Source organism: Callithrix jacchus, chromosome 7 (genome assembly GCF_049354715.1).
Source record: "Callithrix jacchus isolate 240 chromosome 7, calJac240_pri, whole genome shotgun sequence".
NCBI lineage: Eukaryota > Metazoa > Chordata > Mammalia > Primates > Cebidae > Callithrix > Callithrix jacchus.
The window spans coordinates 57,181,259-57,196,987 of NC_133508.1; the positions used below are offsets into that span (position 1 = coordinate 57,181,259).

General features: G+C 48.4%; 1 protein-coding gene across 3 annotated transcripts in view; it reads left to right on the top strand.

The window, feature by feature from the left end:
- VWA5B1 (von Willebrand factor A domain containing 5B1) overlaps nucleotides 1-15,729 on the top strand; it is a 67,052-nt gene that overhangs the window by 38,654 nt on the left and 12,669 nt on the right. For all 3 annotated transcript variants that reach the window (XM_035307999.3, XM_078330621.1, XM_035307997.3), the window contains exons 10-16: nucleotides 357-559; nucleotides 1,043-1,157; nucleotides 2,867-3,052; nucleotides 6,399-6,582; nucleotides 7,746-7,936; nucleotides 12,871-13,072; nucleotides 13,549-13,863. In XM_035307999.3, coding sequence (XP_035163890.2) covers nucleotides 357-559; nucleotides 1,043-1,157; nucleotides 2,867-3,052; nucleotides 6,399-6,582; nucleotides 7,746-7,936; nucleotides 12,871-13,072; nucleotides 13,549-13,863 — 1,396 coding nt within the window. The remainder of the gene's footprint in view (nucleotides 1-356; nucleotides 560-1,042; nucleotides 1,158-2,866; nucleotides 3,053-6,398; nucleotides 6,583-7,745; nucleotides 7,937-12,870; nucleotides 13,073-13,548; nucleotides 13,864-15,729) is intronic.

The window sequence follows — 15,729 nt, forward strand, 5'->3', positions numbered from 1 at the left end:
TCCAGTGTTCTTTCCACTACACCACCGACCTCCCTCATCAGAAAAAGAAACCTCATGTATGCTGAAGAATCAGAGGTTTCATGTGCTACCTCTTCCTGGAGTGCTTCTATTTGTAAGGGGGAACCCAGAAAGGACAACAGGTTGGCATTTCAGGCACAGGTAGTGGGTGCTGTTGAGCAGGATGACACCAAATGAGTGGCTACCCATTCTTCCTATAAGTGGGCGGGGATGAAATTGGGAGCATGGGTCAACTCTGGTGAGGTTTAAAGAAGATCCAGGGAAACAAAGGCCTCTTCCCAGGGTGGTCTAGTCTCTGTGCCATACGGTGACCCTGGGGACTGTCTGCTTCTCTGCAGGAGAGCTTGGCCATGGCCTGTGATAACATCCAGAGAATGAAGGCCGACATGGGTGGCACCAACATCCTTTCCCCTCTCAAGTGGGTCATCAGGCAGCCAGTGCACCAAGGCCACCCTCGGCTCCTCTTCCTGATCACAGACGGCGCTGTCAGCAACACGGGGAAGGTGCTGGAGCTGGTGCGAAATCACGCCTCCTCCACCAGGTCAGCCTAGGCTGCGGGTCTAGGTTCCGTGACTCCAGGCTGCCAGGGCTGGGGCACCAGAGCCCAAGGGAAATGTGGAAAATGCCAGAGGGAGAGGACGGGCCCCACAATTCCCATAGGGCTTTGCTTCCAAGATAGTGTGGGCTGATTTCAAGTTCACCTTTTTCCCTCTCAAGTTCAGAAAGGGTGAACTACCCATGCCTCTGCACATGACTCCTAAGAGCAGCCCAGTGAGAGGTCCCACAGCCAAGGGAGCTACTCCCACTCTGTGCTGGGTGGGACTTGATGGGCTGTCTGTGGGTGAATCGATGGGTGTGAATGTGGGTGCCCCCTCATGGCCCCTCTGCCTTCTCCCTCTTCCTCTGCCTGAAGATAGGGCCAGCCCCAAGATCGTGCTGGGTCATGCTGTGTTTCTTTCCCCATCAGGAGACAACGATGCAGAGAAGATGAGACGTAATAGCCTCTCTTTTCACCTTCCCTCAGGTGCTATAGCTTTGGAATCGGACCCAACGTCTGCCACAGACTGGTGAAAGGGCTGGCATCTGTGTCCAAGGGCAGTGCTGAGTTCCTGATGGAGGGAGAGCGGCTGCAAACCAAGGTAGGCAACGGAACCCCCACCGTCCCTTCTGATGCCGGAACCTCAAAGGCCCATACCAGTCATATGGCAACTCAGTGGTGAAACTGGGATGTGACCCCAAATCTGAACTCTCCACTGGGCCACATTGCACCCCAATGAGAACCAAAGAGACTTGCAAGCCACAGACCAGGCAACTCTTGAAGCAATGCCAGGATGTAGATCCCCTGGTCTCCAGCCACTGGACACACACACTCCATCCACTGCTGGACAGGATGAGGCTCTTGACAAAGCTGCCACCTATATGGATTGGAGTTGTGTTTGAGGTCCATATCTGGCCACATTCCTGAAGATGACAAATGGTGGCTCAGAAGAATCTAAAGAAGCCAGAAGTAAAGGAAGCTTAGTCTTCCTTCCATGTCCTGCATATTTGACACAAATAACCTAACCCTTAGAAAATCCCCTTGTCAGTCCAGTAAACAGAGACAGAGCTGGGGTAAAGAGTGAAGGGGCTTATTGGGGATGGTGTCTATGAAAGGTGGAAGAGGAGGAAGCAGGAAGAAAGCTCTTCAAGCCAAGAGGACGATCCAACAGCTGTGAAAGCAAAGTGGGAGCAGAATTGGACAAGAGGGCCTCAGACTGTGATGCCCTGGCAAGGTCTCAGCCATCCAGCGGGGAGCTCTGGAGCAAAGGTTGCCCATCAGAGTCTGCAACATGCTGAAATGACTGGGCTGTAGTGTCCCTGCCATGATGAATCATTGGCTGGGGGCTTCCAAGGAGAGATATGGTCTTGGCTCAAAAGCTGGGGTGCTGCATCTAGAAGCTGTCACTTAACTGCATTTCTTGCAAGAAGGCATGGTCTTTCTTGGAGGGAGATTTGAAAGCTCACCTCTATAATTGCCACAACCCTAAAGTCATTTTCTCCAGGTTTGCAGTATGGGACATCCAAGGAAATCAGTCTGGATGATGACCATAGCTGTCATTTACTGAACACCTACCACATGGCAGATACTTCAAATTCAGTATGGCGAATAATCCTTCAGCTACACCCTCCCACTTTAACAGAAGGGGATAAAGGCCCAGAGAGGCAAATACACTTGCTCAAGATCATTACTCAGTCCATGCTCTGACACAAACCTGTGTGTCCTTGGCCTAGTCACTGCCCTACTTTGAGCCTCAGATTTTCTCATTTATAAAATGCTAAACTGGCCAGGCACACAGTGGCTCACACCTGTAATCCCAGTACTTTGAGAGGTCTAGGCAGGTAGATGACCTGAGGCCAGGAGTTTGAGACCAGCCTGGCCAATTTGGTGAAACCTCATCTCTACTAAAAATACAAAAATGAGCCAGGCGTTGTAGCAGGTACCAGTAGTCCTTACTACTGAGGAGGCTGAGGCCAGAGAATCACTTGAACCTGAGAGGTGGAGGTTGCAGGGGGCTATCATGCCACTACATTCCGGCCTAGGCAACACAACCAGACTCTGTCTCAAAATAAAAATAAAATAAAATAAAAACGCTAAGCTTAGAAAAGATGACAGCAAAAATCCTCTCCAATTCTGGCATTCTAGGGACTAAGAAGCTCAGAGGTGTGCTCACTGCTGGGCAAGGGACAGCCAAGCCCTACTGTCCCTTCTTCCCTGCTCCCACTCCCCACTAAGCTCATACTTACATGGGCTTCTGTACACATCTCTTCTCACACATCCCCCAACCTGTGTTCTGACCCTGCCCTACAGATGGTCAAGTCCTTGAAGAAGGCCATGGCCCCAGTCCTGAGTGATGTGACTGTGGAGTGGGTCTTCCCCAAGACCACTGAGGTCCTGGTCTCACCCATCAGTGCCAGCTCCCTCTTCCCTGGAGAACGGCTGGTGGGGTATGGCATTGTATGTGATGCTTCCTCACACATCTCCAATCCCAGATCTGTAAGTATCCTAGAAACTCCAGGGGTCCATGGGGGTCCAGAACCCATGCCTACAAATCATCCTTAGCTGGAAAGACTATTTGTGGCAGCTAGAAACTCATTGGAACTGGGTTTACAGTTACAGGTTTACAGTTCACCCAGTTGAGGGTTACAGTTGCCAGACCACAGGCATTCACTCGCAGTGACATGGCTAAGGTAGATGCCACCATCTCAAAAATGTGGTTCTTAAGAGCCCCTGCAGGAGAACCACTTGGAGAACTTGTTTAAAATGCAGAGCTGTGGGAGGCTGAGACAGGAAGACCACTTGAGGTCAGGAACTTGAGACCAGCCTGGTGAACAGGGTAAAACCCCATTCTCTACTAAAAATACAACAAAATTAGCCAGGCATGATGGCAGGCACCTAGAATCCCAACTACTCAGGAGTCTGAGGCATGACAATCACTTGAATCTGGGAGGCAGAGTTTGCAGTAAGCCAAGATCGTGCCATTGCAGTCCAGCCCAGGCGACACAGTGAGACTGTCTTAAAAAAAAAAAAAAAATGCATATCCCTAGCTTCCACCCAGGTCTGTTGAATAAGAATTCCCTAGGATAAAACCCAGGCAACTTCATTTTACATCATCTCCCCTAAGTGATATGATGCACACTTCAGTTCAAGAACAAATGCACTTCGATCTCCTTCTCCACACACACTAGTCAGCTCATATCTCCTTAGATGAGTTTGTCTTTTATTTCTTTACCTGGATGATTCGCTTGTCCTTTGTGGTAGAAGTGGGATAAAAGCTGAGAACTTCCGAAAGGGAGGTGAAACTCATGCTAAAATGTGAGAGATTGCCAAAGAAGCTGTTTCCTCACTTAACTTTCCTCTTTCATGAGTCTGTCCACTTTAAAGTATTTCTCATCTTGTTTTTTTTAAAAAAAGAAGTCGCAAACTCAATGCCTAGGGACATTGGGCAGGTGTGGAATGAATGAAATGGACTTGGTATAAAAATAAAAGGGGCCAATGCTGTGATGGATAGCAGTTACCACTGAGCTCACAGTGGAGAGGCAATAAGGAGTGGTGAGGAATGTGGCAAACTGGTTAGCACACTGGCAAACTGTCTAAGCCGGGCAGCCCCTACACAGCCCCAGCAAAGTGTTGTCATGCAGAAATGTGAGCCCTATGTTAAATGTGTGTCTAATTTTTTAGGAGAAATTGGAACATTATGTGAAAGCTCCAGATTTTAGAATGTTATAAAATGTTTTAAGAACTGTGATCAAGGTGATGGTTCATGTGTAATGGAGAATGGAGTGTTCAGCAGCAGGGAGAAAATGCCAAACAAAATGCTGGTCGAGTCCTTGCACAGTCCAGGCCTTCCTGGGAGATCTAGAAGGCACCAGTTCATCAACAGACCCTCCCACTAGAAGGGACTGGATGCAGTCATCAAATCCATCCTCCTTTTCTTACTCAATACTGGCAAAGTTTGCCCTGCTACCAGTAGGGATATTGAATAAAGAGGACCTTCACGTATTGTTGGTGTAAATATTACTTGCCACAGCCTTCCTGAAAAGCACTCTAGAAATAACTAATAAAATTAAAGATAGGCCGGGCAAAGCCTGTAATCCCAGCACTTTGGGAGGCTGAGGCAGGGATCGCCTGAGGTCAGGAGTTTGAGACCAGCCTGGCCAACATGGTGAAAACTAAAAAAAAAAAAAAAAAAACTAGCTGGATGTGGCATCAGACACCTGTAATCCCAGCCACTCTGGAGGCCGAGGCATGAGAATCGCTTGAACCTGGGAGGCAGAGATTACAGTGAGCCAAGATCACACCACTGCACTCCAGCCTAGGGGATAGGACAAGATTCTGCCTCCAAGAAAAAAAGAAAAATTAGAGATATACAAACTTTTCAACCCAGAAATCCCACCCTTAGGAGTCTATCTCATAAAAATAAAAGCGATGTAATGGATTTATATCCCAGGATTTACTCTAGCATTTTTTTATGGTGACAAAAATAAATGGCCACAAAATGAATGCTTAACAATAAGGGGTGGTAAAATACTGTGTAGTCAGATGCTAAAAAGAATGGTTGGGGCCAGGCATAGTGGGTCACACCTGTAACCCCAGCACTTTGGGAGGCCGAAGTGGTAGGATGGCTTGAGGCCAGGAGTTCAAGACCAGCCTGGGCAACCTACTGAGACCACTTCTCTACAAAACCTAAAAATGTAAAAAATTAGCCAGAGGTAGTGGCACATGCTTGTAGTCCCAACTTTTCTGGAAGCTAAGGCAGGAGGACTGCCTGAGACCAGGAGGTAGAGGCTGCAGTGAGCTATGACTGTGCCACTGCACTCCAGCCTAGGTGCAGTGTGGAGAGCCTATCTTTAAACAAGCAAACAAACAAAAGAATAGTTGAAATGCAGAATTTCCAAAATGTTTTCAGTGCAAAATTCAAGATACTTCTAAGTGTAAGTAATATGGCAAAGTTTTTATAAAACAAAACATGACCCCCAAAAGCTGATGTGTTATTTATACATGGGGGGGGTCGGTGACCCTTGAACAATGCGGAAGTTAGGGACACCACCCCCCTCATGCGGTCAGAAATTCACATACAACTTTTGACTCATTAAAAACCGAACTACTAATAGCCTACTGTTGACGGGATGCTTCACTGATGACAGAAACAGTCTATTAACACGTATTTTGTGGGTTATATGTATTGTGTGCTGTATTCATACGATAATATATGCTAGAGAAAATAAAATGTTTTTGAGAAAATCATAAGGAAGAGAAAATACATTTACTATTCATTAAGTGGAAGTGCATCATCAAGGTCTTCATTGTCATTGTCTTCACACTGAGTAGTGGAGGAGGAGGGGTTGGTCTTGTTGTCTCAGAGGTGACAGAGGGAAGAAGTGGAGGAGGAGGAAGGGGAGCAAGAGAAGCTGACATTCAGTGTACCTTTTATTGAAAAAAATCCACCTATAAATGGACCCACACAGTTAAAACTTAGGTTGATCTAAAGTCAACTGTATGTTTATATCAGGGACAACAGAATGAGAGGAACAGGTGGTTTATTTTGTGAATTTTTGTTACCTATTTGGAAACAGGAGTGGCATTTAGAATTACATTCACAATTTTTTAATGAAGTCAATGATTAAAAACATCACCTAAATGTTATGAAAAGATAATTCCATTCACCATCTCTTGAACAGAGGTGTATCTCAATACCCTAAACAAACAAAAAGCTTTCCTATTGAGCTGGTTCTTCAGAGCTGAAGACCCCACCATCTGTGCTCACACCCGTTGCTCCCTGTGGAAGCCCTTCCTAACATCTAGCCTCATTTCTAGCCCTCTTTTCTCTTCCTCCCTCCAGGACAAGAGGCAGCGGTACAGCATGCTACACTCTCAGGAATTTGGCAGCTCTGTCTTCTACCACTCTCAGGATGAGGGACCCGGACCAGAAGGTGGAGACTGTGCCAAGAACTTGGGGGCACACTTCATCCTGGAGCAGGCCAAGGATGCCCGGCTGGTCAGCAGAGACTCTACGGCCAAGTGCGGTTGGTCTACTGCTCTAATGATTGTTACCCTACGTCGAGCACTTACTATGTGCTAAGCACTTGGTAAAAACCACCTTGTTGAATAGTTAGCAGCTGCAGAGGTGGACACTGTTATAATCATTTCACAGATGAGGAAATCGAGACTTGGAAAATTTAAGCAACTTAGCTAAGCTCATAGAGCTCAAAACAGCTAGAGTACAGACAGAGAGTCTAGATCTCTCTGACCTGAAGCCTCATTACGGTGTTAGTTTCCATTTAAAGGGTACTTACCCAATTCCCTACTAAGGTTAGGGACTGAGGGCAACATGGGAAGCAAAGATGACTGGGCAAGTCCCCTGCCCTTCCAGAGCTTCCCATGTAGTGAGAGACACGTCTGGCACTAACTCTCATAGAAAGCAGAATGACTAGGGTGCCAGGGACCCCTAGAAAATTTAACAAACTATGGGAATCCCAGGAAAAATGAGCCCATCTGCTAGAGGATATCAACAAAGACTTCACAAGGGGACTGCTTCCTAGAGGCAGGAAGGGAGAGGAGGTTCCAGGCAGCAGAAACTGCCTGAGCAGCAGTGCGGAGAGTGTGACACTTAGAACGCACACACACAATTGGCTTCTGATCTAGTGTGTTTGGCCCACTTTGTACCTTTTATTTTATTTTATTATTTTTGAGACAGAGTCTCGGCCTGTCACCCAGGCTGGAGTGCGGTGGCATGATCTTGGTTCACTACAACCTCTGCCTTTTGGGTTCCAGCAGTTCTCATGCCTCAGCCTCCCTAACAGCTGGGACTACAGGCGCACACCACCATGCCTGGCTAATTTTTGTATTTTTTGTAGCGACAGGGTTTCACCATATTGTCCAGGCTGGTTTGGAACTCCTGGCCTCAAATGATCCACCCACCTTGTCTTTCCACAGAGCTGGGATTACAGAGATGTAAGCCATCACACCCAGCCATTTTGTACCTTTTAAAATAAGCAGCAGGTAGAGAAGCTGGGAAGCTAGGCTAGGGCCAGATCTGGCAAGGCTTCGGATGCCAGCAGAGGCACCTGCACATGTTTCAGTAGGCAAGTGATGGAGAACATGAGAGGCTTCCAAACAGGAAAGGGGGATGCAAGCCCCTCTCCCTGCTGTCCCACTCTGATAGTTCCCCATCACTATCCCTGTCCAGATCTGAACCTCTCCCAGCGACGGAGGGCATACAGCACCAACCAGATCACCAATCCCAAGCCCCACCCAAGGGCCACCACGGCGAGCGACCCCATGCCAGCTGCCAGGAGATACCCACTGCGGAAAGCCAGGCTGCAGGACCTCACCAACCAGACCAGCCTGGATGTCCAGCGGTGGCAGATTGATTTGCAGGTACCCAAGCAGGACAGTGTAGGGAGGAGCTGGGGAAGGTGACAGACAGGGGAGAGCTGTGTCCCCTGCTTTAACCACAGGACAGAGCTATCCACAACTTACACTGCCAAGTCCCTTTCTCCTTTCTTAGCCCTTCATCTGCCTTACCTCTGAGTACATCTTCCAAATCAGGACACCCACCAGTCAACAAGCTCACTCATTCCCTGTACACACACTGCCCAGTTGGCAAGGAACATTTCCATGTGCTCTTTCATTTGATTTTATAGCACCCCTGGGGAAGGAGAGAGTTTAGGGGCCCACCTTGGCTCAGTACAGATGTGGAAATTGAGGGCCAGAGAGGTAGGGCAGTTATCCAGGGTCACACAGGTCAGAGGATTGCAACCTGCCTAACCTTTGAAAGACCCCTACCTTCAAAGCCTTTTACTCCTCCTCTATTAAACTGGACCTCCTACAAATCTCAGGGGCAGAGAGGTTTTTTTTTTTGTTTGTTTATTGAGACAGAGCCTTGCTCTGTTGCCCAGGTTGGAGTGCAGTGGTGCCATCTCTGCTCACTGCAACCTCCACCTCCCGGGTTCAAGCAATTCTCATGCCTCAGTCTCCCAAGTAGCTGGGATTATGGGCATGCACCACCACATCTGGCTAATTTTTGTTTTTTTTTTTTGTGTTTTGTTTTTGAGATGGAGTTTCACTCTTTTTGCCCAGGCTGGAGTGCAATGGCACAATCTCAGCTCACTGCAACCTCCGCCTCCTGGGTTCAAGCTATTGCCCTGCCTCAGTCTCCTGAGTAGCTGAGATTACAGGCACATGCCACCATGCCCAGCTATTTTTTCTATTTTTAGTAGAGACAAGGTTTCACCATGTTGGCCAGGCTGATTTCTAACTCCTGGCCTCAGGTGACCTGTCCGCTTCAACCTCCCAAAGTGCTGGGATTACAGGTGTGAGCCACCATGCCCGGCCTAATTTTTGTATTTTTCTTAAAGACAAGGTTTTGCCATATTGCCCAGGCTGATCTTGAACTCCCAGGTTCAAGTGACCTGCCTGCCTCAGCCTCCTGAAGTGCTGGGATTGCAACCATGCCTGGCAGCAGAGAGAATTTGAGAGTTAGAAAGCCACAGCAGGAGTGATCACCCACTGTCCTGCCAGGCCAGGGTTTCTCAGCCTCAGCACCATGGGCATGATAATTTTATATTATAGGGGCAATTCTGTGCACTGTGGAACATTTGGCGGCATCCCTGACCTCTTCCCACTAGAGGCCAGGAACACCACCATCCCCAATCATGATAACCAAAAATGTTTGCAGACATTGCCAAATGTCCACTGGGGAGCACAATCGCCTGGATGAGCACCATTGTCCTAAACCAAATTGTGGTTTAATCCATTTTAAGAAGAATGGGCTTGGCCAGGCACGGTGCCTCATGCCTGTAATCTTAGCACTTTAGGAGGCTAAGGCAGGCAGATTGCTTGAGCCAAGAGTTCCAGACCAGTCTGGGCAACATGGCAAAATCCTGTCTCTACAAAAAATACAAAAATTAGCCGGGCATGGTGACACATGCCTGCAATCCCAGCTACTCTGGAGGCTGAGGCAGGAAGATCACTTGAGCCCAGGAGGCAGAGGTTGCAATGAGCTGAGATGGCACCACTGCACTCCAGTCTGGGTGACAGAAAGAGACCCTGTCCCAAACAAAACAAACAAACAAAAGAATGGGCTTTATGTAGATATGTCATTGTAAGGCTCTGGTTCCATAAAAGCAGCCTTTCACTCTCCCTGAATGACCCTCCCACTTCTAACCACCACCCCCATCCCTCCCTGCCTCCACTTACACATAAGCCCATTCTCTAAGGGTAGGGACACTGCCTTCTTATCCCTGGGGGCCCTTCTCTGTCCTTAGTGAGGGACCACTTGATGCAATCGGAAGGCAACTGGCCCAGCCGTCTGGCTGCCTCTGTTCCTCAAACATGTCACTCAACTCTCCTAGCCCCAGCTGCCTCATCTACCAAATAGGGAGAATAGCTCAGGCACATGATTGAGTTGCCGTCCATCAAAAGATATGTATTGAGAGCCAACTCTAAGTGGAGGACTCTTCCAGGCATTGGCTGATAAAAGAAGCAGTGCCTGGCCCAGCACCTGGCACACAGCAGCCATCCTTTGCTGGCAGCGCTACTTGGTGAGAGCTCTGGACAGGTGGTTCCCCTTTACTTCTTTCCTGCATGCTCCTTAGATATTGAGACCCATCTCTGCTTATCTCTCACCCCTCCTCCTGCCTGGCTTCTTCCCCAACCTGATTCTCTCTTATGCATGCACACACAACACACTTATATATGCACACATACACACACACACACACACACTCACTCCCTGCACCCTCTGGCTGGGTGAAAGCCTGGATCTTAGACACATCTGTTGCTATGGAAACCTTACCAGCTTCAGTTGCTCTCTGTGACCCAGTGTGGTGTTGATGGTGAAGCAAGACTAGGGGAATCCTGGTGTTTGATTGGGCAAGGAGTGGAAGGTAGGGATACCTGGGGCTTAGCAGCCCTGGCTGGGGTCATCCTGGGAGTGACCAGTCCCCTCCTTCTCCCACATCCTTGTACCATTTCTAGGACCTCTGGCTCAGAAAGACAGAAAGGCAGCCCCCATTTAACGGGGAGGCACAGTCCACCTCCTAATAAATACTTGATAGGGATGGAAAAGCCCCCATGGTTAACTGTTCATTGGCCAAAAAAATTCTGTTACACCTGAAAGTGACTTTATGTCCTCAGCCCCTCCCCCTACCAGGGGATGTATATGGTCCCAGAGACTTGAAATTCATTTTTAATTAATTTAATATTCTTCAATTACAAAAGTGGTATATACTCAGTGTTTGCAATAAAAACCCTCAAACAATTCAGTCAGGTATAAAGTACAAATAAAAGCCTCCCTTCCCTATTCCCAGACCTACTTGGTTTTGAGTGTTTCCTTCTAGAAATATTAATATGACACATACAAACACATACATACACAGTACATGTGTGTACTTTTGTTAATCACATATACAATCTGCTCCCCAGCTTACTTTTCTAAGGTCTTTTAAATTCATTTTTTAAAAATAAGTAACAGTGCACTGTATTTATTTTAAAAGTGAATTTAATTACCCTTTTTGGTGAACAGTTCTGAGATTTGACAGACGTATATGGTCATGTAATCATTGCCACAACGAAGATACAGAACAATCACAATTTGCTTTTCTTAAAATAAGTTTTATCTTGGACATCTTTTCACTTTGGCATGAAGAAAGCTACTTCTTTATGTTCAATTCTGTGTGACCTTCCATTGCATGGGATATACCAGAACTTATTTGCCGACTTCGACTGATGCCAACCCCAACTGATTTCGATAGTTTCCAGATTTTTACTTTTACAAACAATACTGCAACAAATATACAGTACTTGCATATCAATTGTTGCACTCTTATATATTTTCACAAGATCGAATTCCTGAAAGTGGAATTGTCAGATCAAAAGGGCTTGTGCATTTCAATTGAGAGCACATTGCTAAATTGTTCTCCTACGACTGTGTACCCACTTACGTTAGCACTGACAGTCCATGAAAGACTCTGTCTTTCCATTGACCACAGGTGTGCCATCAAACATTTAAATATTTGACAATTCAAACGGAAAAAAGATGGAAAACAGTCACAAACTTGTTTTAATTTACACTGCTTAAAGTTTCATGACACTGAGCATTTTTTCATGAGTTTATTGGATACTTTGCTATAAACTGCCTGCAAATACCCTTAACACATTATTCTATTAAGTTTGTCTTTTTGGCCAGGCATGGTGGCTCATGCCTGTAATCCCAGCACTTTGGGAGTCTGAGGCGGGCAGATCATAAGGTCAACAGATTGAGGTCATCCTGGCCAACATGGTGAAACCCCATCTCTACTAAAAATACAAAAATTAGCTGGGCACAGTGGTGCGTTTCTGTAGTCCCAGCTACTCAGGAGGCTGAGGCAGGAGAATCGCTTGAACCTGGGAAGCAGAGGTTGCAGTGAGCCGAGATTGTGCCACTGAACTTCAGCCTGGCGACAGAGTGAGACTCCAGCTCAAAAAAAAAAAAAAAGAAAGAAAGAAAAGAAAGTTTGTCTTTTCCCCCAGTGATTTATAAAAGCTTCTTGAAAATGATCTTTGTTATGTCTGTGACAAATGTATTTCTCCATTTATCCCTTGCCTTTTCATGTCTGTTTGTACCAGCACAAGAATAGATAGATTAAATCAGCAAAACAGAACAGAAAGTCCATAAATAAAACCAACTGTGCATGAAAGCTTTGTTGGGATAGAGGTAGGAAATTGACTAAACTGCAGGGATTCAAACGGAAAAAACACATTCAATAAATGGTGAGATTGGTACCATTTGGAAAATCAAGAAAAAGCGGATTCCTTGCTCCTTAGTCCAAAACAAATTTCATGTAAATCAAAGATTTAAACACACAAAACAAACAAAATGAAATCCCAAAAATTCTAGAATATTTTTTGAGTGAGAAAGACCTTTTAAGTATGGCATATGGGAAGACATAAGGAAAAAAGGTTGATAATTTTAACTATACACAAAAAAAGTTTAAACTTTATGGCAAGAAAAAAAAAGTGGGTTTAGAATTATCCATGGTGTGTGATTTTCCATGGCTTTCCATGGTTTGTAGTTTATCCACTGCTTAGGATTATTACTGTTGATGTTTCTCATGGGTAATGGACACTAGGTCATGTGTCCCTGAGTACTGCAGGGGCAGTGCTCAGGAGGAGCTGTCATGCCCAGGAGGAGCTGCTATGCCCCAGGAAAGAGCTGATGGGGGGTGGGAGGCACAAGGAAGGAGTGTCCAGCCACCAGGAGCTCTGCTGCCTCCTCCTCCTCCTCTTCCTCCTCCTCCTCCTCCTCCTCCTTTCTCCTCTTCCATCCCTAGCCCTTACTGAACAGTGGTCAGGACCTGAACCAGGGCCCCAAACTCCATGGCCCAGGGGCCCGAAGACCCTCTCTGCTGCCCCAAGGCTGCCAGCCCTTCCTGCCCTGGGGCCAGGAGACCCAGGCCCGGAGCCCCGTGAGGGAGCGGGATCCTGGGTCCAGCCTGAAGTCTGCCTCTAACAGCCGAAGCCCCGGAGATCTGGGTAAGTGACCACAGAGTTCAGGACCTGAGTGGGGACAGGGAAGAATCCTTGGCTGTGGTTCAACTTCAGATGGCAGGCCCAGAGGGCAGATGCCTGGGTCTGTCCCCTTGGGGTCTGCTGCGGCTCACCCCTTTCTGAGGACCTCACCAATCCCACGCTTCCCCAGTCACCCTGGTTCTTGGGTGGGCTGTGAGGCTGCAGCTCCATTCTCTGTGCCTCTGTCCCACCCCATCCTGTCTGGCCCCCTCAGCCATTGGCCTCCTGGGAGGTGGATCTGTCCTCCCTGGGGACAAGCCCATGCTATCCCCGCCTCCAGCTGTCCTCGGAAAGGAGTCGGAGTTGTCTGTTCCCTGGGGAGATGGAGGGGGTTGTGCTTGCTTAGGGGTATCTGCTCCCTGGGGAGGGATGCTGTTCCCTGGGAGTTGGCCGTCTGTCCCCCAGGTCAGCGCCTGGCCCTCTTGTCTCTCTGCCCGCAGAGCCATCCCATCACCCCTCTGTCTTCGAGAGAGAGACGTCCTCGGACTGGGAGCCCCCAGCTGAGTCCCAGGAGCGAGCCAGCCCCAGCAGGCCCGCCACCCCGGGCCCGGTCCTGGGCAAGGCTCTGGTCAAAGGCCTGCGCGACAGCCAATGCCTGCAGTGGGAGGTGAGCTTCGAGCTGGGGCCCCCAGGCCCGGAGCGGAACCGCGGGCGCGATGCCGACCTATGGGGCGAGACCTTCCACCACCTGGCGGCCCGCTCCATCATCCGCGACTTCGAGCAGCTGGCGGAACGGGAGGGCGAGATAGAACTTGGTGAGCGCCGCGGGCCGCCTCCAGAAGACCCGACACCCCACAGCCGCTCCATCTTCCCCACTCACCCCTAGTGATCCTTCCAGTCCCCCGGTAGTCCGCCCACCTCCTTCTTGGGTCTGCCCCACCCTCTCCTTACAGCCCCGCCCAGTGCTCCGCCTACTCTCCCTATGCCCCTCCCACCTCCTCCGCGCCGGGCCCCAGTCTTGCCCCATCCCCTCTTAACAGCCGTGCCCAGTGCCCTGCCCATCCCCTGTGGCCCGCCCACCCCTTACCCCGCGCCATGGCCCGTCCCCGCCTCTAATGGTAGTCCCACCTCCTTCCCTGTCCCGGCCTCCGCCCTGTGCCCGCCCACTTCCCCAAAAGGAGGAAGGAGGGCCCCTCCCACTTCCCCGCCCACTCTCCTATCGGGCCTCCAGGCTCCGCCCCCTCCCCTTAATGCTCAGTGCCTGGGCTCATTCCCTACCCCCGCCCCAGGATCAGCCCTTATTCTCTGGCTCTAGCCCCCTTCATCTCCCCACAGTCCACTGTTCCCCCAGGTGCCTTCCCTCACTCACATTCGCCCTTCCCCTCACACCCGCCTACCCACCCACACACTCTCAGCCCAGGGCTCCATTCCATTCCCTCCAAGATCCACCCTCTTCCCCCTGCCTCCGAGTAAGTGGCCCTCTCTCCATCCCTGGGCTCTTCCACCCCCATGCAGTGATCCCTCCTCTTCTCTCCCGCCTCATTCCTCTCTCCTTTGGGCCCCGCATTTCCTAGTTCTTGTCTCCTGCAGCAGCCCCTGTTGGGCTCCAGACACAGAACAATGGCCACAGCCCACACCTTTCCCCAACCCCCCCAATCCAGGGGCTCCACACACTCACTCATCATGCTTTTATTTACTGTGGATCTGCTGGGGGCCAGCTTCCCACTGGGCCCGGTAAAGGCAGCTGAACAGCCTAGTGAAAAAGCAATCTCTATCTCTTTCTTACCCATGAGTGCTTGACAAACTAGCAGGGAAGCCAGCATTAATCAAATCATTACACAAATAATTAATTGAGTGCATTTATCCTAAGTGCTATTAAGAAAAAGACACGGATCCAAGAGATTGTATAACAGGGATGTAGGGGAGCTAATTTAGTCCAGGAATTGGGGCAGACTTTACTGAGAAGTGACTGGTGGGATCTTGATGGAACACACTTGGAGAATAGAAACATAAAAAGAGAACGGTTATATCATTTCTTTGTTGTGGGTTTCTGCTTTGTTTCTATAATAATATCATTTTGTTTATGTTTTACCTGCATTTTCGTATTGTATGTGTTACTTTCTTCCACCTTGCAGTTTACAAAGCACTTGTCTACCCTTCATCTCCTTGGCTCCTCACTCAGGCTTCTGGAGGCAGCAAGCCACCAAGACTGCTTACCTGTTCAAAGGGAAGGGATTGGGCTTTGGGGTCAGACCACCCTGAGTCCAGATCTCAGATCCATTCCTAACTTGCTATGTGACCCTAAGCTCATCAGTCTCCTCTGATTTGCAATGTCCTCAGCAGTTAAATGGGTCAGATCAGTAGTCCCCACTCCCCAGCCAGCGGACCTATGAAGTTTTACGGCAACGTGCCCATTAGACATCTGCAAAATTAAAGTACAAAATACAGACAACATACTGGGTTGAGTTTTTTTAAAAATAAAACTATGGTTATTTAAAGGAAGTATCTGTCTTTTATTCTGAGACAATGTCTTACATTTTTACATTAAAATATCCTTTATTTTGTGAAATAATGATGTGAAATGGTGGTGGTTTTTTTTTTTTTTAAAGTATCTCTAGTTAGCAAGTTGGCAAACCCTTGATTGTAAAGGCTTATTTAACCCCAAAGATGGGGACCACTCG